Source organism: Ochotona princeps, chromosome 15 (assembly GCF_030435755.1).
Source record: "Ochotona princeps isolate mOchPri1 chromosome 15, mOchPri1.hap1, whole genome shotgun sequence".
Taxonomy (NCBI): Eukaryota; Metazoa; Chordata; class Mammalia; order Lagomorpha; family Ochotonidae; genus Ochotona; species Ochotona princeps.
Window position 1 is genome coordinate 45,123,480 of NC_080846.1, and position 25,327 is coordinate 45,148,806.

Sequence of the window (25,327 nt, forward strand, 5' to 3'; positions counted from 1 at the left end):
AAAGCCCTTGGCTGGAAAACACGGATTTATTAAAGCCAGTGCTCTCGCTCGCTCGCACTCTTGTTTGAGCACGCAGATGGCATGGAATAACCCCTCTGATTTAGTGAATTAGCTTCTCTAGTGTGGTTTATGTTGCCAGAGGATCTCTTCTCAATTTGATAAAAATCACTTCATCATGGGGATTAGGTGGCACAAAAATGACAGTGGATTCTGCTGGATCGTTCATATATATATATATGTTTTTTTTTTAACCAAAATGCTCCAGTCTGCCAAAGGTTTGCACAAAGACTTACTGTTGTTGTAATGTTCCAGGACTTAATAAATTAGCCATTGTTATGAGACAAGTTCAAAACATTAAGAGATCTTGGCTGGGAGGTTTATAATTTTTTTTAATGAAGCAGAAATATGGTTATATTTATTAAAAAAACACCCTTAATCCCATGTAGTGTTTTCAGTTTTGAATGGAAAGTGGTGTGACCACAAGAATGTGCCTTTATAAAAGTAATAAGCTAATGAAATAACACACAAATGTTGTATTGTCTGGGTAGTAAGATCATGTCTTAGTTTATAATGGCAAAGGGAATTCATTGAAGAACGATCATTTGACAAGAATCTTTTGGTCTTACAAAAAAACTTATAATAATGAGCAATTCTTTTATTTGTGCTTATGAATGGAAACATAAACAAGGGAACATATGCTTCTTGTACTGTGGTGTGCAGCTCACAGTTTCTTGGGAAGAGAAAAATGAGAGGGAGAAATGAGCAGGAGGCAGACACTTGACGGGGAGTTAAGCTGGCGTTGAGGTATTAGTCGGCAGGTTAGAGGAAGGGAGCCGGAGACTCACCCTGGTTTGGGGGTTTAATATCTAACAGAGCAGGAAGCAAACGAGCACAGGGCCATGTGGCAGCTTTCCCCTGCCATCTTTAAACAAACAAAACAGCCGTCCAAGAGCGCAAAGGTGGGTCTGACACATGAGGTTGGGTTTCCTGGTGACTTTGCTCTTGATCTTGGCATTGGGTCTGTTTACAGGCAAAGCACTAGACATGAGGTAATGAAGCCAAGGAGGGAAGTACAAAATAATGACCATACCATAAAACTGCTGTTTACTCTGGGCTTTTTGGAGGCTAGAGGAGAGATGGAGGAGTCAGCTGCACCATGTCTGCCTTGGGTTCGCCTGTGGCCTGGGCTTGCTCCCTTCCACAATCCAGTTCACCTATATTGCACCATAGCTACCAAGGGCAACAAGGGCTCCAAAGGCATGTGATGTAATCACCCTTCCAGGGCTACCTGTCTGGACTAGTGGGAATAACTGAGTGCTAGGAACTGTTTGGCATGGGCATAGAGAAGGTACTAAAAATATAGTTGAAAACATTTGACTCTCACCCAGACTCAAGTCACGGACTCCACTCCCTTACCGTATGACCATAAGGTGATTGTAGGTCTGTGTTGGAGACCTGAAGAGATACTCAGAGCTAGTTTTATATATGTGTTTCCATTTCATTTGTACAGGTAAGTAGGAGGCCTGGTCAAGAACACATTCAAAGACACAAGGCTGAAAGAGGTCAGTTGACTCAAGCCCTGCTTCAGATACCCATGGTGACAGTTTTGGGCGGGACTATCGTTTGCTCCTTTGGTTAGTTTTCCCTATTCTAAGTGTTAGTAGGGACTTACACAAGCTCCATGAAGTTTTCTTGGACATAATTATGAGATATAAACCAATTGTGAGCTACTCTTTGCAGAGTAACTCTGAAAAGTTTGTAACTGTGATCCACACCTCCTGTGATGTTACTAGCACATATCGGTGCTGGTTCGAGTCCTGGGTGCTCCACTTCTGATCTGACTCTCTGCTAATGCACCTGGGAGAGGATGTGCTTGCTGGGAAAGCAACAGAAGATGGCATAAGTTCTCAGGCCTCTGTCATATGTGTGGGAGACCTGGATGGAGTTTCTGTCTCCTGGTTTTGGCCTGACCCACTCCTGTCCTTGTGGCCATTTGTAGAGTGGATGGAAGACTTCTGTGTTTTTCTCTCCTGTCTTTGTAGTTCTGCCTTTCGAACATGTCTTAAAAAATTAACTCCAATGACCATAATGGACATTAGAGTGTGAAAGGTCTTTACCACCAGGGGCGCCATAGCTGAAGGGAACACCATGGTGCACAGGACTGAAGTGGATTGGGCAACTTTTGGGTAGCTGTCACCCAGTCTGGTTATCACTCTCTGAAGTACATCAAATGACGAAATAGTCTGAGAGTGCTGAGTGGCTCTGTCATCAGTTTGAGGCACAAATCACAAAAGGATTTGAGGTGAGGAGTGCCATTTTGCAGGGAGTGAGGTTTCCTAGCCAGTAACTCTGGCAAAAGAGCTACTGTTGAGTCCAGGAAGGCACATTCCTGCTAAATGAGAGGGATACAGAGGAGTTAACAGTTTCCACTTTTGCCACATCCGGTCCTTTATTGGCTGTGTAAACCAGTGTTGAAGCCAAGATCTGTCTTCACGTTGTCTGTTGTGATTGGAACACTGAAACCATTGCTTCCTAAATTGCCAGCTTTATGATTTTCTCCACTGCCCACTAGGAGCAACCAACTAAACAATATTTGGCTGGTGGACACAGGAAAACATTATGTGTAACGACTAAAGATGTATGAGTTATTGGAAACCATTATGGCCCTTAAAATCAACAAGGAAAATCCTAGCCCAGATCTGAGAATGTGTTCTCAATTTGAACTATAGCTCATTTCAAGTAATCCTCGTGTTCTTGAAACACGAGGTCTTCATCTTTCTATGCATCTGTTGGGAGCCCTGGCTCAAAACTGTAGGGAAAAAATGTTCCAAACGTAATTACCTAGATAATGCTAATAGTACTGTTTCATGATGTGAGACATTTGCTGCTCTATTTTCCTTTTTAAAGCTTCTTGGAAAATGATGCCGACTGAGCCCCATAGTCAACATAGTGACTGCCTTTCAGGGTCATTGCTTGCTCACAACCTCTCCCTGTCACAATCCCCTGCTAGTAGTCATTAGAAGGGCCAAGTGGGACTTTAGCTAGGACCAGCATTTGCATGGCTGGAAAATCCCTCAGATGCCTCATCTGAGAAGAGGTGGACTAGGGGAGGAAGAACAGAGCCCACACCTGCACACTGTGGGCTACTACCGGGTTCTAAACTCCCATGAGTGTTCAGAGTCTTGTGAGGAGTCTGAGACAGTGGTTAGAGATGCAGTTGGGGAAGCAGAACAGCATAAGTGGGCAGGACACATCCACCCAGCATCCTATAATTGGGAAACTGATGTATGGTTCTGGGCTACTTTCTGTAGCTCACAAGTGAGCGTGTTGCCTTCGTGGAAGCCAGAGGAGAAGTGATATTTCTCCCAAAAGAATGAGTGCTGAGGTGGAAAGTTGGATCAGGAGTTGAAGGATGAGATTTGGTTTAGAAAGTTTTTGTAACTCAGTGAAGGTCAACCAAGCCCAAGGAAGTGGGCAAGAAAGATGTCATCTACAAGCATTAAGAATTTAGTCTGAGATAACCCAAGGCTGTCCTGAGAGGTTAGATCTGAGCACAATGTCTCGCCAACAGAATCAGAGTAACCAGCCTTCCATATCTTTCCTCTCTTGCATATCCATCTTGTGTTGTTCTCAGTTATTTCTTCTTATAGCAAGGATGTATCACCTCCTGCTCACACAGGTTTCATTGACCCCCTGTTGCTTAAAGAACTAAGTTCCAGCTGTTTGGCCTGGCATGCAAGAGCTTTAACAATCTGGTGTTAGACAACACTTCTGATCTTATAATCAATTGCTCATTTTCCTAATCCTCCCGTTCCAGACACAGGAGTCATTTTGGTTGCCTAGAGTTTGCTTTCCTGCTGTGAGCCTGGAGTGAGAAGATACAGTTTTAGCCTCCAGCTGACCTATTACCCTTTTACAGAAAATCTAGATTGGCAGGTCAGGTTGCCAGTTCCCAACCATTTCTTGGCTCACATCTGATTTGATGGCTCAGCCACATCTGCCAGCCCCCTCCTTGAAATATTGTGCCCTCTTACTTCTCTCATGCTCTCTTAATTATTCTTCAACTATTGCTCTTAATTATTCTCTAACTCTTAATTATTCTCTAACTGCTGTTCTTTCAAAAATCTTGCTAATTTCTTTTCTATTTGACTGGCAAATGCTGAAGTATCTTAGGCATTTGTCCAAGGCCCTTTTTTCCCCCTGCACACATTCTTATCCTGGGGGATCTCATCTAGAAAAACGACGTTATTGGCTCCAACATCACCCTGTCTCCCACTTTCTGTATGCAAGATGTCATCCCAGGCAGAATGTGCTTCCCTGCCCCTGCGTTGGGATTTGGATGAGCATTCTGCTTTGAGTATTGAGCTATTGGCCAAAGTCACGGTGCATCATGAACCTATGTCTTTCTTAAGGTCTAGCATGCTTCCCCTCACCCTCTTGTCACTCTGTCATTGGCACTGGCAGGCAGGTCCATTAGTCCCAGGAAGATGAGTGGCCCAGAGAATAATTTCCAACCTGGCCCACAGCCTAGCTTGGACTCTCACCACACTGCAATTGTGAACCTAAGTAGATTGTTGTTGTATGCCCCCAATGGTTGGAACGATTGTGCGGAAATGGCAAGCCACAGATGATTTGCCTAGTTGTGACTCCCAAACATAGATGTCTCGCCTTTGACTTGCTTCTTTCCTGCTCCAGAGTTGTATATCTAGCCAATTGTGTAGCATTTTCACTTAGTGTTAAGCAGGCACCTCAAGCAAGAACAATCCCAGATGAAACTCATCCCTAAACCTGTGTTTTCCCATCTAAGTAAATTATCCCACAACCTTCCAGCTGTTCAAATGAAAAAACCAGGAGTCTCCTTTTATATTTATTTTCTTCCACATTTAACGCAACTGTGGAGCACCACAAATAAATACCAAGTTTTCTCTGTCTTTTACTGACATACTGTCTCTCATTTGAAGAACTTTGGCCAACTTCTAATTGGTCTGTGTGATTTTGCTTTCATTATTTCTTTCTTTTTTGATAGTTTTATTTATTTATTTATTATTATTATTATTATTATTATTATTATTATCATTTTGTGACACAGTTCCATAGGTTCCTAGTATTTTCCTTTTCCCAGCCCCAATTTCTGCCCCCCTACCTAGTTCCTCTATATCATTACTAAAGTGTAGTTCTTCATACACAGTCATATGTCCATCATTGTGGGCATGGGCAATGGCAGAGTCCGGCATCCTATTGTCAAGATATAGTCAACAGTTTCATTGTAGTCCATCTTAGTCTGGAAGTAGAAAGGCATACTACATTGTATCCTCACATCTGGATATGTTAGTCCCCATTTCACAGCTACTATACATCCCCTCAAATGAAAAGTCATAGTACAAAATCAACAATGGAAAGAAAAATAGAAATTTACAATGCCATGAGGTTAAATAACATGTCACTAGATATGACAGTCTCCATTACACAGCTACTATACATTCCCTTAAATGAAAAGCCACAAAACAAAATCAACATCAGGAAGAAAAAAAAATTGACAACACCATAAAGTTAAATAACATGCTACTAAATGACTAATGTGTAGCTGAAGAAATGAAAATCAAGAACCTTCTTACAAAAAATGATGCTACTGTATGATTTATGAGTCAAAACCTGTGTGATATAGTTTCTGCTGATTTTTGTTGGTGAAGTGTGTCTCTTTTAGACAACAAATAGATGGGTTTTGTTTTTTTTTAATCCAGTCTACTAATCTATGACGTTTGATTGAGCTCAAGCCATTTATATTCACGTTTAATATGGATGGGTGGTACTTTGGTCCTGTCATTTTAGGAATGAGTTGTTGATTGATTTAGTCTTCTGTTGTCATTTTATTGGGATGTTCTTCACATTTGCCTTTGGTTTTGTTGGATGCTATTCCTCTTCTCTGTCAAGAGAACATCTTGAAGTATCCTTTATAGGGCAGGTTTGGAAGAGACAAATTCTTTTAACTTTTCTTTACTGTGGAAGAATTTTATTTCATTTTCAAAGACAAAAGAAAGCTTTGCTGGATATGCTATCCTGGGCCGACAATTTTTTCTTTTAGACTCTGGAATATGTCACTCCATTCTCTTCTGGCCTGTAGTTTCCTGTGAGAGATCTCCTGTGAGCTTAATTGGCATTCCTTTATATGTCAATTGATTTTTTTCACGTGCACATTTAAGGATCTTTTCCTTATGTTTGATTGAAGAGAGCTTGATAATCCTGTGGTCTTGGTGAAGATTGCTTTTGATCAAGCCTGTTGGGAGTTCTGTGCCCCTCCTGAATCTTGTTTCCCAATTCCTTCTCTAGATTAGGGACATTTTCCCTTATGATTTCATTAAATACATTTGTGGACCCAGCTGCTCTTTCTGCACCTTCTGGGACTCCCGTAACTCTTATATTAAGCCTCTTAATAGTGTCTTTCAATTCTTGAATACTTTTTTTGGCCAGATCCAGCTCTGCTTCCAGCTTTTTGTTTGCTTCCCCCTGATGACAGAAAATATCTTCCAATTCTGAGATTCTTTCTTCTACTTGCTTCATTCTATTTTGGAGACTCTCCATTGTACTTTTAATTTGCTCTACTGTGTTCTTAATTTCTGATATATCAGCCTTGATTTGCTTTGTTGCTTCCTTAAATTCTTTGAACTCTAGTATGTGCTTCTCATTGTTGATCAGAAGCTTTAAAATGAGTTTTCTGAATTTCGTGTCCCCCATTTTCTCGATGTCTTCCTCAGTTAACTCTGAGGTTGGCATAGGGTTTTGCTCCTTTGCAGGGGAGTCTTCAGTAATGTTCATTGTGCCTTTGTGTCTTCTTTTGCTCTTGGTCATTGTACTTCTGGATAGCAGAGTCTTCTCCTTGGGGCAGGTTTCTAAGCTGTGTCACCCACAGGTCTACAGTTTGACTTTACTTATTGCAGTTGGTATACAACTGTTTGTTTGCAGCCAATTGTGCCACTCCCTCCAGCAAGTTTCAGGTCTGGGTTCTTATGTTAGACTTCCACAAAGAACTCCATAGCCCTGGCTCCTGGCCACCAATCTCCACCTCCTGTGATATCGTGCTATGGCTGCACCGCTGTCTCTGCAAATTTTCTCCCACTTCCAGTTGGAGCAGGTCCCAGGATTAGGGAGACACCAGATGTCCTATATAGCTAGGTTGTTGGTGTCACTGATCTTGCCAGAACCTGTTGGACGTTACATCTGGGTGCCACACAGACCTATTTTGACACGTACGATGCTACAGTCAGTATTATTTTCCTGCAGGGACCAGTGCAATCCACGGAACTCAGTGACTTCTTGCAAGCTCAGCACATGTGCAGTTCACTGTTGTCCCCTGAAGTCCTAAAGCTTTTGCCTCAGTGCACAAAATGGCGCTTGACATGCCACTACTAGAGTTCTTGATCTGCTGGCAATTCAGGTCTGAGGGCTACCCAGACCTATCTTAGGTAAAAGCTATAGGATGCCACATGGACGCAGTTCACTGAGTCAGAAATGAGTTCACTCCAGCTCAGTGTATGCTTAGTCCTTTCCCTTGCCTTTGCCTCTGTAAGCATAATGGCGCCCAATTCGGCTCTAGGGGGCTGACTGGGCTGTGAAATCTCACCCTGTTCTCGCACTGCCTGTGTGGGATCTGCCACTCTGTCTCTGCTCCTGGTCAAATCAAACAGACCAACAAGACGAACAGTTGTTTGTCTGGGGTCACCGCCCAAGCTCCCAGTGAAAGTCCCTTCCCACCTGGTTGCTGGTGGAGTTCCGGCTGCAGGTGGAATTCAGATTGCCATTAGCTGAATGCTGCTGGAGTATCAGTCACTGCAACACCACACCACACCACACCACTCTTTTTGTTGTTTTCCTGTGTCTGTCAGTCTCCAGGTACCCCTCTGCTGTTGTTCTGTCCTCTCTTATTTCCTGGAATATGTCCTCTCTGCTTCATCCTGATTAAATGTTTCTCCATCTGTTTAAATGTGTCCTTACCCTATTCCATCATCTTGATTCTCCTGCTTTCATTATTTCTTCAGTCCATTCTCCATACATTCTCTAGCAGGTTTTCCTCAAGGACTAAATTAGGAGCAGTCTAGTGTAATCCACATCAAAGTATCTGGGTTCAAGTCCTGCCTCTGGCTCCTGACTCCAGCTTCTCTCCAGTGTGTACCTTGGAAGGGAGCAGATGGCAGCTCAGGTAATAGATTCCTGCCTCCTGTGCGGGAGACTCGGACTGAGTTCCCAGCACCTGGCTTCAGATCTGGCTTAGCCCTAGTTGTGGGGGTCCTATGGGGAATGAACCAGTGATTGTGAGCATGCTCTTTTCCTAAATAAATAGTAAATGCACATCATGCCACTTCTTTCCAATTGCTACTTGTCATGATCTAGAATAAAATCCGAATGCAAAAGCAAACAAGATCTTAACGTCTACAGAGTTTTCAGATTCTAACTGCTATCGGTCTCATTAGTCTTCTTTTTCTAATTTTTCGTTTTCATTTTTTCTTTTTTTAAAGATTTATTTTATTTTTATTGGAACATCAGATATACAGAGAGGAGCAGAGACAGAGAGGAAGATCTTCCATCTGCTGATTCCACTCCCCAAGTGACCACATGGTTGGAGCTGTGCTGATCCAAAGCCAGGAGCCAGGAGCCTCTTCTGGGTCTTCCATGTGGGTGCAGAGTCCCAAGGCTTTGGGCCATCCTTGACTGCTTTCCCAGTCCACAAGCAGGGAGCTAGATGGGAAGCAGGGCTGCCGGGATTAGAACCGGAGCCCCTATGGGATCCCAGTGTGTGCAAGGCGAAAACTTCAGCTGCTAGGCTACTGTGCTTGGCCCTGATATTTCATTTTTAAATGATTTCTTTTAAAGGCAAGGATACAGGGGCAGAGAGACATGCTCACAGGCACACACACACAAGTCCATTTACTGGCTAATTCCCCAAATGCCTGTAACAGCTGGGGAAGGCTAGACCAGGCCAAAGCTAGAAGCAATATATTCAGTCTGAGAATATCATATGGGTGTCAGGGACTAAAGTACTGGAGCTGCTACCTGCTGCCTGTGTATTAAGAATACACTGGAATCTGAAGAGGAGCTGTAACTAGAATCACAGCACTTTTTTTAAAAAAAGAATTATTTATTTTATTGGGAAGGCAAATCAGTTTTATGGAGAGAAGGAGAGACAGAAAGAAAAATCTTCCATCTGCTGGTTCACTCTGCTAGTGGCTGCAATGGCCAGATCTGAGCTGATCTGAAGCCAGGAGCCAGGAACTTCTTCTGGGTCTCCCACACAGGTACAGGGTCCCAAGGCTTTGGGGCATCCTCTGTTGCTTTCCCAGGCCACAAGCAGGGAGCTGGATGGGAAGTGGAGCCGCTAGTACATGAACTTGTGTCCACAGGGAAACTCACCGCTTGCAAAGCGAAGATCTCGCCATTGAGCCATTGTGCTGGGTCCACCTCAACTCTTTCTCTAAGAATGCAGATTTCTAACCATTTGTGAGTCTTAGTGAGGAGAGAGACTGGAGAGGGTGATGCTACTATTGTTGATGCAGCCAGTGGGAACAGTTACTCCAGTCATTCTTCGGCCTCAGTTCCTGAGTTGGTCCAGCCAATAACCTAGAACATGTAAAGGAAGAGTTTTAGTGGCGAAGGCACACTTAAATGCCTGCCTCTGTAGACAGGGAAAGTTAGTGTCAGGGAGAAGTGGTTTAGTGTGATGACCAAGGGCACCGACTGTGGGGATTGGACCTGTGCTTGTACTTGCACTCTGTCATGGACTCTCACACAACGGCCTGTTACTTCCCTGAGCATCCTTTCCTCATGTGCAGTATGGGGATAACAGCATCGACCTCAGAGGTGAACAGCAAATTGTTGTGGAGGTGGCATCTGCAAAGTGGGTCTCAGTGATGGTAGGGTTTGGATTCCTGGGGAGCATGGGCAAAGCAGTTACCAGAGCTGTTGTGACCACGTTGTGGAACTCTATCCCTTTCACCTAGTGTGATTCACACACAAGGAGTTGGTGATAGAGTCAGTTCCAATCAGCTTCTCTCTAATGCTTCCAACATCTCTCATTCAGATCTTGCTTTGCAGTTATTTGCAGCTCATTGATAACTTTTCTCCCAGAGCCACATGTTGTTGATCATTTGTGTGATCTCCTCCATCAGACCTCTACTGGGTAGAGTTTGAAATGAATTAGACTTTGTTCCTCTTTCATCATCTATTCTTCATTCCAAGTGATTGGAATGAGGACACATGCATTCTGCATGAAAGGAAATAAATGTGGAGTCTGTGGCATGATGAAGAGATGGTTTCTCTTATAAAAGCATTAAGAATGATCCCCGACAGGACCCAGCTCAATGGCTAAATCCTCACTTGCAAGTGCCATGATCCCATATGGGTGGTGGTTTGTGTCCCAGCTGCTCCACGTCCCACCAGCTTCCTGCCTATGGCCTGGGAAAGCATTGGAAGATGGCCCAAAGTCTTGGCACCCTCAACCCATCTGGGAGACCTGGAAGAAGTTCCTGGCTCCTGGCTTTGGATAAGCTCAGCTCCAGTGTTGCATCCATTTGGGGAGTGAATCAGCAGCTAGACGATCTTTCTGTCCTTTTTACTATAAATCTGATCTTTCAATAACATAAATAAATCTTCAAAAGAATGATTCCTGACATACTGCCAAGGGCATTGGGAAGACATTTATTTTATTGGTTTGAAAAACAGAGTTATTCTGTAGAGAGACAGAGAGAAGGAAAGGAAGGTTTTTCATCCACTGGCTTACTCCCCAAATAGCTACAGTGTCCGAAGATAGGCTGATTCGAAGCCAAGAGCCAGGAGTTTCTTCGAGGTCTCCTATGTGGTTGCAAGATCCAGGCACTTGGGCCATCTTCCTCTGCTTTCCTAGGTGCATTAGCAGGGAGCAGGATTAGAAGTAGCCAGTACTCAACCTGTGCTCATCTTGGATGCCAGCACTGTAGGCAATAGTGTTAAGGCTTAACCCATTATGCCACAACGCCAGACCCAAGGTCAGCGTTTTTGACTCCTATAACAGTAGCCTAAATCTGTACATGGCGAAAGTGTGGAAGATGACTTCTTCAAGGTGAGAATAGTTTTACAACTGCCATAGGAGCAACTTATTTTATTTTCATTATTATACCATCCTTTATAATATATATATCCCAGCGTGATAGCCTAGTGGCTAAAGTCCTCTCCATGAATGCACTAGGAACCCATATAGACACCGGTTCTATTCCCTGTGGCCCAGTTTCCCATCCAGCTCCCTGCTTGTGGCCTAGGAAAGCAGTCAAGAATGGCCCAAACCCTTGGGACCCTGCACCCGCATGGGAGACCCAGAAGAGGCTCCTGGCTCCTGGTTTCAGATTGGCTCAGTTCCGGCCGTTGTGGTCACTTGGGGAATGAATCAGCAGATGGAAGATCTTCCTCTCTGTCTCTGCTCCTCTCTGTATATCTGATGTTCCAATAAAAATAAAATAAATCTTTTAAAAAAAGAAAAAATAGACAAAAATGAGTTAGGAATTAAGTAAGAAGTGACTCTTCTTCAGTTGAATTACAGGTGAGCAGATTTACAGGGGAGATTCAAACAGGGTGGTTTGAAGACTACATTTAGCTCCAGAAAAAGGGACAAGAACCCCAAAAGGACCCCAAAAGGAGTGAAGACTTTTTTGATAACAAGCTCTAAATAATCATGTATATGGCTTTTCAAAGCTTGTAGAATAAAATATTATGGAAAACAAAAATCTCACAAGTTATATTGGAAGAGCTGTGTCTGCTTTTGTGAATCTTTGAACCCCTGAAATGTCCTTGCCCAAAGCCTCAGGGTAACTCGCTCAATCCCAGGTTGACCTCCCTCTAGAATCAGCTTGCAGCACATGATCCATCAGATAGGGAGAGAATTTAGAGTTCATTGCTAGGCTGTGGTCTATTAAAAGTGCAAAGCACACACGGATGGCCCTGGAACTTTGACGTGAGTGGAGGGACTTGAATTCTTTCGCAGCTGGAATGTGCTGGAACTTCCTAATGGCTTGAAAGAATGCCCAGAATTTCTTTTTCTGTTACTGTCCCTGTTATTTCTCACGGAGTTATAGTGTGCATCTTCCCCAGCCGTCAGTATGGGAATAGCTTGAAACTCCCAGCAGTCTTGTTGGGAGCAAAGTGGGTCAAAGGCTCCAAGGCTCAGGCAGATGTAGAAAGCTTGACCTTCTCACATGTGGGTGTCAGACAGAGCTGTTGTCAGTCTTTAAAGACAACAGGAAAATGAATGCATAGCAGAGCAGGAGAGCTTGTGAGCTTCCTACTGGGTGGTAGCAGGGAGAATTCGACTGCTTCCCTTTAGGCACACAGCCCAAGGCTAGATCTCGCGCAAGGTGGCCATGACCTAATTACAGCAGCTTTCCGCTCAGGAGATCGACAGGCGCTGCTGTCCAATCACCAGGGAGAAAGCAGTGTCCTGTACAATCTGACGATGGGACTCATTGTACTGAATTTTCCCTTTGCTGGTGGAATTGGATATTTCTCATCTATAACATTGGGTGTACCATCAACCAGCTCTACAATATGAGGAAGAGCAGGGATTAGGAGAACCATCATCTTTGAGAAGGGCCCTTCCTCTATGCTAGCACAGAAGCTTCAGGACAACAGGAATCTGGTATTGTTTACTGCTACATTCCCAAACCCTGATACTATGACAATCATGGATAAAGCCATGAGAAATAGGTGTTAAATGAGTGATTGAAGGGCTACAGTCCAAGAAGCTATGATGAAAAGGGTGTTCAGAGTATCCAGTCAGCATGAGGTAGGTGAAGGCGACCAGGAGTTGGAATCAGATTGACCTCCACTTTGGAAACTCTTGGAAAATTACTCTATTCTTCTTAATTTCATGTTCTTTAACTGTAAAATGAAATAATAGTAACTACTTTCAAATGTTGATCTCAGAATTGAGATGAATGCATGGGGCTGCTCCTATACCTACTCTGCCCTGAATCACATTGCTTCTTCCATAAGAAGTTTACATGTTAAAGTACCTGAACTAGCAAGGCAAGTGTCTATAACCCATAAAAAATAATCATAAACCATTCATGGTGTGGTAGGATAATCATTGTTGGTGCCTTTGTCCTGCCTCAGCGGGCCTGGGTTTCCTAGCTCTGGCCCCTGATTCCAGATGCCTGCTAATTCTAACTCTGGGAGGCAGCACTGATGGCTCAAGTCATTGCGTTCCCGACGCTCACAACAAAAGCCCTGCCTTTTTTGTTCCTGTCTCGTGTCTGGCCCAAGCCCAGCCTTGGCTATTGTGTGTTTGGAGGAAGAACCAGTCTTCACCTTGTTGAGAGAGAGAGAAAAACGTTTCATAAAGATATTAGATCTTGAAAAACATCAACTAGTATTATTATGGGGCCTTAAAGACTACTTTCTCCACAACAGCCTTTGTCTAATCCTAGCAGAATAATCTTGGGGCTAAGTGAAAACACAGGATGTGAGGGATATCTTTCCCAAGCTTTCTCCTCTTTCTTGAGGCATTCGGTGCAAACTTTTCAGGATGGCAAGCGAAGTGTACTTGTAAATAGTGCTTTTTTAACAAAATGTATTCGGTGTATTTTTGGTTCAAACAATTTAATACAATATTTATGAGAGGCAGAGAACATGCTGATAAAAATATCCAGTTGTGTATTCTCCGCAGTGATCAAAAGCTCTTCAGGCAGCTGAAGGTCATGGCTAGCCAGGCATCCTCGCAGAGGAGGTCGGAGAGCCACTGTGGTGTTGAAAGAGTTCTCTTTGTCGCCATGCCGGTTGTGTACATTTCCTTGATTTTTCTCTCCCCACACCGATCAAAGATAGTGCTCTCTTGTCATTTTCTTTCTCTTTTCTGGGGTTGGGAAAGAAGTGTATGGCGTCTGAGTGCTGACGGCGTTATCTGTGGCTCAAATACTCACTTCGGAGAGAGGCCAAGTTAGGATGTCCCTCCCAGTGCTTGCATTTTCCAATGTCACTTTGTGGTCACCTTTTTTTTCCCCCTTACCTCTGCAGCTTCTGAAGAAGTACAATTGAGTATGTGGTCAGGACTGGCATTGCCTAAAGGGAAATTTAGGAAGCTGCCCAGGCGGCCTGATTTATGAGGCATTGAAAGGCACAGCTGACCCAAGTATCTCCTCGCCTGGCCTGCCACCAGGGCCTGAAATTCCAGCGATTCAAATGGCCCATTAATAGTGCTCAGTGGACGTGCATGGTTTCTTTGGGTCTGTAAAGCGTGCTAGGAGAGAATTGGGAAGTGGGAAAATGGAAAAGAATTTGATAAGAGTGATTTATTTTATCTTACCCATCTATTCAGCTTATGGTCAAGAATAGTATCTTGGAATGGGCTTTTAGAGCAGTGGTTATGATAATTCTCAATTGGAGTACCTAAAGTCTGTTCCTTGCTCTTAATTCTTGGCTTGAACTTTCTGCCAACATAGACTCTGGTAATCTGGTTCCTGTCACCTTTGTGGGGGAGCCAGATCGAAGTTTCTGGCTGCCAGTTTTGACCACAGCTCAGCTCTAGCTTGTGGGCATTTGCCAAGATTGCTTTAGGGGTTGGGAACTCTCTGTTTTTTGTCTCTGTTATTGTCATTCTATGTCTCCCCTCACTCTCTCTACCTCTCAAATAAATTTTTTTTTGTCTTAAAAGAGGTATTTTGACAAGTATATATAATGTTTAAGGTCAGCACAAAGTCTGGGAATTTTGAATCTTGACCAGCATCTTAATGTGGACCCCGAGTGGTAGGCAGCTGATGAGCTCCTAGACGTGAAGTTAGGAGTTGGACGATCAAAGGCAAATTTAAGTTTTCACAGTTCTTGTGAAGGCTGGTCTAGGAAGTATGTGTATGTAACTGCTGGGGCAATCTCTCTTCAGTTCCCCTTTTTTTTCTCTTAGCTTTGGGGTAATAGCAGGACTAATGATTTTGTTGTTCATCCAATAATACTTGTGACAAAAGCCAGGTAGATTCTGAACCAGCGGTGAACATGTGTGCAGAAACAGAACCCACCAAAGGTCCTGTGGTTTTGTTGAGACTCCTCTGTATGTCCAGGATGGTGGGTCTCAAGCCTTGCCAAAGATCACCTGCACCTGCACTGCCTCTGGTGCTTATTGAAATGGCTCTTTCTGGTCCTCAGCCAGACCTGCAGATACTGGTGTTCTGAAGGAGGGTCCTGGGACTCTAGAGAACCAGCTGACTACTCATAACACTTGAGGACTAGAAGTATGACTCCTAAAGGTGGGTACACATAGCTGCTTTGCTTCCTCCTTGCTTTGTGACTGCACAGTGCTTTGAGCCTTGGGCCTTCAGTCTCAGCCCAGTTGTACTACTGAGTTTGCAAGGCAATTCTGTGAGCTCTGACAAGAGAATGCAGGTAAAATTCTGACTAAAGGCATAAGTGCGATGATGCAGATAAACATGCATATGGAAAAACACTGCTAGGCAATACTTACTGTTACTCAATGTTTGCTTGACTGGAACCTTTGTGAAAGATCAATTCAAAATCTATTTCTATCTATGGTAAAATGAATTGCTTCCCTAATTTCCTAATTACATTTATCCAAGGTTTGGGAATTAGCTACTGTAGCTTTTTAGGCTTTCTAAACACAACTACCATCAAACAAACTCAGAGCTATCTTATGTATATCACAGATCGGGCACTACTTGAATTGGTTGACTGAGTATATATACTGTTTAAAACAGTTTGCATGTTCTTACTGAAATAAATCACTCAGTTCCTTTCTCGGCTGTTGCTATCCTTTATTTTCTCCTGAATCTTTATCCTTTGTTTCCTGGACCACTCTTGCACTCATTGGTTGACAAAGTGCTGCCATTCTCCGTGTTTTTCCCACCCCCCACCCCCCTTGGTGTCATTCCCTTCTCATTCATCTTGCAAACGAAGTTTCTCTGCACAGCTGAAGTCAGAGCTGAGAGAATTGATTTGAAATGCTATTGAGTTTCCCAGTAGCTTGTTCAGGGTCATTACTGATACATACCAAAACAGACCTTCTGTCTTAAAGGAACTCAGGAAAACCAGACTAAGGAAAAAAACAAAGATAAAAGAAGGACTTCGATCTTTTCCTCTTCTTTTATGATAAGTAGCATTATTCTAGTGTAACAGTGGAATGACAGTAGAAAATTATGTCATCTCAGAGGGCCATGATGGATTATGCTATAAGTTGGAGTGTAGTGCAGGAAAACAGAGAGAAATGCTGATTTTCAGCTCTCTTTTCACATCTACAATCTAAAACAAATAGCCCAAGGAAACAAATGGACTTCTTTCTAAATCCCAGAGTCCCCTGTTAGTGGCTAAAACTGTGACTCTGTGGTGTAGAACGCTTGGATTGAGATCTATGACTCATGATTCTTAGTTGGGTGTCCTTGAACAGCTGGCTTTCGTCCCTGTGCCTGCTTCTTCCTCTGGGAAATGGAAGTGATCACAGCACATGCTTCACATGGGATTCAAAAGGATGAAAGGAGAATATCACATGGGCAGCACTTAGAAAAGTGCCCACTTGCCAGTCAACCCTTCATCACTGCCGTTGTTAGCTTTTTTACTTCTCATTGATCAAGGTTGAATCCCTGGGTCGTGTTCAGGGAGTTCTGGGCAGACCATTTCTCGGATACTGTGAACATCAACCAAGAGTTGTTATTCAAGGTCCCTTATCTGGCTGCTGTTTGCTTTTGTTCAGATGAGTCCCCAATGATAACCCCTAAGGCATTGCTATTCTTGGGTTTATAACATAGTTCATTACTAATGTACACTTGAGAATATGATCACCCATCTGTGACTACACAGTTACAAACTAGATATATGTTTAGCATCCATCAAATCTTTTAACAGAACACATACTTCACATTTTGGAAACATCTATTCAGCTCAGTGCATATAAATATTTCCTTCTGGTAACTAGCATTCTGCTTTTCTCAGTTAATCAGCATTTATAAGCTAATAATAACTCTGGGAATTTGCTATTTCTGAAATCACAAGTGTTTACTTGGGTTTCTGCAACTCACACGGGAGACGGAGGTGGGGTTCCAGGCTCCCACTTTTGGCCTAGCACAGCCCTGTCCATTGGGGGGCAAAGCAGTGGATGGAATGTCTGTTTGTGTCAGTACCTATGAAATAAGTACAAGAAAGGAACAAAAATTTAAAAATTATTAATTGCAAAGAACAAATAAAGAGCCATTTATTGCTTTGGGGGAAGTATAGAGATGCAATGACCAGGGCATCATTTTAAGAGGATTTTAAGCAATGCCCTGAGAATGATTACAAAAACAAACCCTCACTCATGCAAGGCACACCCTTTTGCTTCAGTCCATTTTTATCGCACCAAATCTCCCTTGCAAAATCCAGTATGTCCATAAATATTTTCCTTCCCAACTGTGGGAAATAAGTCACGAGTATCTTTGGCTTCTTTGGTGACATTAAGTTAGGAGACTGCCTATCATCAAAACAATGAACACAAAAGCCATTCAGTGCCGGGGCCTCTGACAACACGGCCAAGCGGTGCTCCATGCCCCCTCTTCTTGTTCTCAGGCCTTGGGGCCGGGGGTGGCGAAGGGGACCGAGGTGCAAGGCATTTTCAAGGTTCAGAGTGCACAAGACTGATCATTTCAAAAAGGATTTGTTTTTGCGAGAACCCAGAGCATCGTAAAGAAGATATTTACCCATAATAGGCTTTGCTCCCTGCTTCATGTATCCAGAGGGATGCTGCTTTTGGACTCGTGCTCATATCCCCACAGATTTGACCTCATTTAGTGGACGCTATTAAAAGATGCTCCTGTGATGGAGAATTTCCATTGCATCCGATACCAAATATTAGCAACATTCCTCTATGGGGGAAAATGATGTCAGAGGGCTCAGACCTCGTGGAGTTGGGCCAATCAGGAAGACAGATTCGTGGCAATGACGCAACCGTGTGCTGGCTAATTAAAGCTCAGGCACACAGGGAGCAAAACCCTGGGGGTAGACACTTTCCCAGGAGCCCAGGAAGGAAGGGCTTCGGTTCAAATGAAGTTTCACTGGACATGGTTGCCTTGGTAACAGAGTAGTTATTTTTGCAAGATGCTGAGGAGGAGGAAGTGCCAGGCGGAGATGTGGTGGTACGATGAAGTGGCTGAATGAGAATGGGAATGGGGCCCAGAGGAGGTCAGCTCACGCTCCGTTTTGTGGTTTTCCTTGACAAATGGCGAATCCAGGGTTTCTCCCTTGCTTGAACTTTGGAAATCAGATGATGTTCACAGGAAGCATTTTGAATGACTTACAACCTTAAGATATGATGATTATTAAGTTACCTGTGCTTTTTTGTTTTAAAGAAAAGACTTATTTATTTTGAGTTGAAGGGCAGAGTTTGCAGAGAGAACACACACACACACACAATTTCCATCCACTGGTTCATGAAGGTTGCCTGGCTGCAATTGCAAAGGTCAGAGCTGGGCTGGTCCAAAGTCAGGAGTTTAGAGCTTCTCTTGGTTCTTTCCTTTGGGTGCAAGGGCCCAAGAACTTGGGCCATCCTCCTCTGCTTTCCCAGACCATAAGCAGGAAATGGAACAACTGGAGCTCAAACTGGTGACCATATGGGCTACTGGTGCCTCAGGTAGATTAGACTACTACCACTGTGCTTGCTTTTATAATATTGCCAGAACAGGGGCTTGAAAGAGTAACTCATGAAGATGGTTTTAGCAAAGCATACTGGGAAGACATAAAGGGGCCAGCCATTTGGCAGATCAGATAAAATCAAACCTTTCTTTATGGATTTACTTGAAATGCTTGAAAAACAATTAAGTTCAAACTGTTTTTGAAAAAAAATAAATTACAAACACTATGATTGTGTCTGAAATGAAAAAAGAGAAAAGTCTCCCTCCTTCTTTCCCCTTTTAGGGATGAACACTTCTAATAATATGACCCTTTCAGGAAAAAATATATGCAATGAATGACTTTTGGGGCATTAATTATACATTATTTTTGCTTTTTTTCACTTAAAATTTTGAGGACATTTTTAAACTTTTCATTTGAAAAATATTCCCACTCTTCCTTTTTAATGGGCAATAATTATGACAAATAAGGTGAACTGGAAAATCCTGTATCTGATATGTTGAAATATTCTTCTTGGTATGCTGTACATATTTGTGAATTGCAACCCTACCAGGTAGATATGCCACCTACCAGGATAAAGTAATAATAGATAAGAAGCTGAGAGACAAACCTACAGGTGAAAAAAGATTCCACAAGAATTATGCATGGAAGATTTCCAGTTATATAAAGGTATGTGTGTTGTATAGAAAACAGTCTGCAGCATAGCCTTGAAAAATGCTAATGGCTGCTCCTACAGATGTTTGCTTTATAGAGACTTTTCCATTAAGCTTTTTCTATATTTTTCAACACTAAGCTTGCTACACTTAAAATTAGTTAAAAGTGAATGTAAGATAAAAGTTACAATACATCTGATGAAAAGGTCATGTCCAAAGATTATGGAAACTAAATCCATCTGAATTATCTATCACTCCATTCCAACACCCCAAAGACAGAGTAGAAATGACAGGCCTCTGACATTTTTTTTAGAAAAGATTAGTGAATTTCTTTGAAAGGCTGAGCTACTGGGGTTAGGAGGGTAGGAGAGAATGGCCACAATAATCAGAAGTCAGCAGCCAAAACCTCCATACTGATTTCCCATGTGGGTGGCAGGGACCTAGCAACTTCACCATCTTCTACTGCTTTTCCAGATGCATTAGCAGGGAGCTGGTTTGGAAGAGGAGCATCCAGGACTCAAACTGGTGTTTGTATGAGATGCTGGCATCATCAACAGCACCTTAACTAGCTTTGCTACAATGCCAGCCCCATTGACTTTCTTAATTTAAGGAATTAGACTTAAAATCCCAATTAAGAGAAGGTAATCTTTGGCATCATTGAAAGACTTGATTAGGAAATGAGACAAAATCATGAGTTCATATTCCTTTATTACATATATGAAATATAAAAACAAATTAACAAAGCAACATATATATATTTTGCAAGTCCACAGGACCTCAGGACTTTTTTTTTTTTTTTTGGATGTGAAAATCTTATAGCACTGTGGTTCAGGTTTTGTCTATCCAAGTACAGAGGAGACTGTATGTACAAGTGGTCACACGTTGCTACTGAAAATGAATTCTAATGAGAAATTCATAATTTGATGAATCATCACAAAAGGTGTGTTGAACAGTGGGGTAACAGTTGACCATATATTGTTAATAAGGACAGGGAGGAAAAGCATTTCAATGGTCAGATTTAAATACTAAACACAAAAATAGAACAAATTCTGTGTGGACAACTTCTGAAGTGTATACATGTGCATTGCAGATAAATGAGCTTCTTAGCAAGTCTGAGACCTCTTTATGCAAGCATATTTCTACACTTAGGATTTCTTCCTCTTACTGTGAAGTCTAGTCTTATTTAGTTTTGTTTGTTTGTTTAAGTCTTATCATGACTGGCGTCTTTGACTCTTAGCCTCAAGCCTGCAGCTGAGGTTTATGCAAACCTACTCGCCCACTGCTTGATGTTGCACTGTCACACAGCTTCTCCAAGCATTCAGAGGCAAAGCGTTCGCCACGGCTGTGGTAGTGCTTCTGTTTCTGCAGGTGTTTCCTCCCGCACCCTTTTCTTCTCTTCCAGGCCGTAGCAGTCTCCGGACTTTTATAAGTAAAGTGCTTTGTACAACGCAATGCTATCTACAAGGGGAGAGGGTCCATTTCACACCCGTCTCTGGATCAAAGTTTGTATGCAACACCCCAGAGAAGGCTCTTTTTAAGAAAAACCTTTTCTGACGGGAGGGCCAGGAACTCCTTAAACAACTCACAAATGACTAAGTAGCATCAAGTGGGAGTATCCCAGCTGAAGCTGGGTGGAGGCCTTGGTGGAGGTCCTGACTGCTCTGCCAGGATTGGTGCTAAATACCATGCTGCTGTGAAAACATTCCCGGTTGTTACGAATCTGAGTCAGGCCCCTGGAAAGCAGATGTCAGTGTAGGGTTTTTCATTCCTTTTTATGAACCAGAACTGCACCCAGGAGAGAGAGGTTAGGCTAAGCCAACACACTGGAACATTCCATTTTGGCACTTTCAATAATTCCAGTTTGATTTTGAGGGCTCCTTTCCATTCAGTTCATGTTTTGTATGCAAAGAAGTGCCTTTTCTTTTCTTTTCTTTTCTTTTCTTTTCTTTTCTTTTCTTTTCTTTTCTTTTCTTTTCTTTTCTTTCTTTCTTTCTTTCTTTCTTCTTTCCTATATACCTTTATTGCTACTTGCACTCTCTTTTTAAAATATCCATGACTTTTCTCCCAAGAGATGGTTTCCAGTGCTGGACAAAACTTTTCATATTTACAACTAGTTTGCCTGTTCTGACATCTTCATGGCCAGCTACAAGATACTCCAAGCCTGAAAGAGAACAAGAAGGGGGTTATAAAATGTTATGCTTTTTGAAAGAGAGTGATGTGACTTAAGGAGTTTGTTTTTACACATAAAGAATTAGATTAAGCAAGGTAAAGAAAAATGCATGCAAGAAACAGCCCTGTAAGTCAAATTCAGGTCTGTATGGTTCTAGAAATTTGACTTTGGACAGATACAACCCTCTAAGGTAAAGAAGTGAGGATTCTATGGATACTTCATATAGCACTATAAATCATTATTTCTGGAAAACTCTCTATGTGTGATTGTGTGTGTTTAGGAGATTAAAAAAAAGATTTATTTTATTTGTTTGAAAGAAGTATATATAGAGAAGAAAAGACAGTTCTATCCATTGGTTCACTCCCCATGGCCACAACAGCCAGAACTGGGCCTGGCTAAAACTAGGAACCAGAAACGTCTTCTGGGTCTCCCACATGACTGCAGGTGCCCGAAGACTTGGGCTTTCTTCCGCTGTTTTTCCAAGGCATTAGCAGGGAGCTTGGTGGGAGTCAGGACTCAAACTGAGTACTGGCATTGTAGGTGGTGTCTTAATCATTTATGTATGGTACATTGGCCCCATGAAGAGGATTTTATAAAAGTGAAACAACCATTTTCAGGAGAGTAATGGATTGAAAGAGAGTGATAAATTATATAAATAACACATATTCCCTATGTAAAATGGATATTTTTGGAATATAGGAAGCTTGTTTGTCATAATAGTACAAATAAATGAATAGGGGCCAGTGTGGTGCCAGCATGCTAAGCATCTGCCTGAAGCACTAGATCCCATATGGGTGCTAGTTCCAGTCCCAGTGCCTCCATTTCTGATCCAACTCCTGGCTTATGGCCCAGGAAAGCAGTAGAGGGTGGCTCGTATCTTTGGGCCTCTGCACCCATGTGGGAGATCCAGAAGAAGCTTGTGGTTCCTGGCTTTGGACCAGCCCAGTTATGGCCATTGTGGCCATTTGGGAATTGAACCAGTGAATCAAAGATTTCTCTGTTTCTGTCTCTTTTTCTTTGCCTTTCAGATAAAAACAAATAAATCTTGAAAAAAAAATAACTGAAAAGACCTAATCTTGTCAGTTATTCATTTTAAATGAATAATTTTGGCTAGCACACACATATGCATGGAACCTATACAATAATATAAGGAAATGGGATCTTCCTCAGGAAAGGTTTGTAGTAATACAGATTTGGGGATTAGAAACAATTTTAAAAATATTATTGGCTAAAGCAAATAACTGTGCTCAAAAAAACTTTCTGGTATAAGATAAGGAGAAAATTTTCTCCTGTATTTCACCTTCTTTAGAGATCCCAATAGGTATAGAAGATAGGAGAACAAACTAAATGATACCACAAGGAACCAATCAGAAAAATGTTGCAGTTACCAACATGTAGAGGGTGCTTGGCCTGGTTTCTTCAATGGCAATCATGAAAGAGGAACTGTGCTAGAATTAAGGGCGATTGAAGCCACTTAAAAACTAGATTCCCAAAGGGAATACTGGCCAGGACCTGGCAGCTCGGAAGGACGTTTTGAGATTAGCTGGGGAATATGAATTTCATCTGAGGATCAACTAAGATGGAAAGAAACTGCAATCAAAGGGGAAACCTACTAACAGAATAAAGTAGTTTACAGAACGAAGTATACTTTCTTTGGGTTAAAAAGCACTAAGTGTACCCGGGGAAAGGTTTGGAAGGAGGTGTGCCAACATGTTAATAGAGATGATCTTTATTATTGTTTCAGTGACAATAAAAGGAATCTGTTACAGATTATTCAAAGAAACAATCCTACAATTGTAAATGGCAATCACCATGTTTTCAAAATGGGAAAAAGGAAAATAGTGACAGGCTTCAAATCCCAGAGAGCAGAATGCAAAATAGTTAATAAGACATTTACATTTTTTAAAAAGAAAATCTTAGCTTCTGCATGAAAAAAAATCATAGTATTTAGTTAACAGAATGACAAGTAATCCTAATTTTAAAGTAGAAATAACAATTTTTAAGAAACTAAAGGGATACACTTAGCATTTTTAATTAATTTGCTTGGAAACTGGAGCAAATTCTATAGGAATCTACCATTCATTCAAAATGCAAATGTAAATTAAACTAACAGAAATAGCAAACCCCAAAATTCAACAGCATCAGAACAAAATTACAAAATAGTGGTATCTTTCTACATCTACTTTATGTACATTCCAAGATTTATTTATTTATTTACATCTTCCAAGTGGCTGCAATGGCTCGGGGCTGGGCCGGGTCAGAGCCAGGAGCCAGGAACTCCTTTCAGCTCTCCCAAGTGAAAGAGGCAGAGATCCAAGTACTTGGGTCATCATTTGCTGCCTTCACAGGTGCATGAAGAGGGAGCTGGGACAAAAGCAGAGCCGCTAAAACTCTGTGCTCAGCATGGGATGCTGCGCCTCAAGACAGGCCCCTCTTTTATGTCTCTTAACAACATTTATATTTTGTTTGCTTATCTCTGCTTTCAGTATCTACTTAACTGCTGGTTCAAGAGCACAACATTTATTTTGTACCCATAGAAAAAAAAATATATGATATTTGGGATTCTAAAGTAGGTGCTGGATGAATGAGTGAACGTATGTGTGAGTCAGGAATGAAAGGACGTGTAGAGATGCCCAGCTGGATTTGCTGCTTTTCAAAAGCTGCCAAGGGAGCAAGCTGGCGTGTAAGGTTTCAGAATTTCTTATCGGCTTTCTTTGGACTTAGTGATTGAACTCGTAAAAACGGAAAAACAAAGTGAAATGAAAGAGTGTCTGATTTTGCTTTGGCAGGTCCCCGTCTTTGTTTTAAAAAGCCGGTAAACATGTTTTCAAGAGATTCTTTGAATAATTGCACTTATGTCTGTGATGGTGATGAACTCAGCTGATTCTTGGACTCTGGCAGAAACCTGAGTAGGAAGTATGTTCACCTCCGGGAGGTGAGGTTGGCTCCGACTGTCCGAGCCTTTGTTTTCAATATCTTACTAAAAAACTGGGCAGGCCTTCTTCTCTTGTGCCAACATAGTAGGAGGGTCCTACTTTTTTTTTTTTTAATCTTTTTTTTTCCCCTGGTTCAGAAGCATACTTCTAAGGAGAACCCCTATGCACAGATCATTAGGAAATCGAAGTTTGAATGAATGACTCTTAGCTGCCTGTATTCCAAGTCTAAGACATATTACCTCAATTTGTTCTTTGGACCAGTGTTTATTTTTTATGAGTTAGAATGTCTTTTTTCCTTATCAACATTTAAATCAGTTTAAATAAGTAGGGAAGTGTAGGAAAGCATGCAAGAAATTGGTCAACAGGAAAAAAAAAGTCCAAATTTGTGTCCTTGTTTAGAGACTACTACTCTCCTAACCCCTGTTTTTCAGTTTCTGTTTTTGCCAAATTTATGAATCAAAGGCCAGAAAAGATTTCTTGTTTATGTAATTGTGGTTTCTTGGACTTATCTGGGGGAGGAATTAGATCCAGAACTCAAATTTTGTACCTGTTTCAACAGGGCCATGAAGGCATAGGTAATGACAAGGTAAATAGGGAAATAGACACAAGGGATTTAGGGGGATTATTATTTGTTTTGCTGTCTGGGTGCTATGTTATCATTACCTGTACACTTATGACGGATACTTAAGACAGTATGACCAGGGCCTGGTGTGAGGATTCAATGGCTAAATCCTCACCTTGCAAGTGCTGGGCTTCTAAATGGGTGCTACTGCATGTCCCAGCTGCTCCACTTCCTATCCAGCTCCCTACTTATGGACTGGGAAAGCAGAGGAGGACGGTCAAAGCCTTGGGACCCTGAACCCTTCTGGAAGATCTGGATGAAGCTCCTGGCCGTTGTGGCCACTGGGAGAGTGAACCAGTGAGTGGAAGATATTTCTGTCTCTCCTTCTGTCTGT

The 25,327-nt window shown here is 42.1% G+C and overlaps 1 protein-coding gene and 1 long non-coding RNA gene across 3 annotated transcripts in view; one reads left to right on the top strand and one right to left on the bottom strand.

Annotated features, from left to right (window-relative positions):
* Nucleotides 1-25,327, top strand: part of LOC131482087 (uncharacterized) — a 177,642-nt gene that overhangs the window by 74,734 nt on the left and 77,581 nt on the right. The window lies entirely within an intron of this gene.
* NTN4 (netrin 4) overlaps nt 21,234-25,327 on the bottom strand; it is a 114,906-nt gene continuing 110,812 nt past the window's right edge. For both annotated transcript variants that reach the window (XM_058673675.1, XM_004583113.4), the window contains exon 10: nt 21,234-21,426. In XM_058673675.1, the coding sequence (XP_058529658.1) occupies nt 21,290-21,426 (137 nt within the window). In that variant the 3' untranslated portion in view covers nt 21,234-21,289. The remainder of the gene's footprint in view (nt 21,427-25,327) is intronic.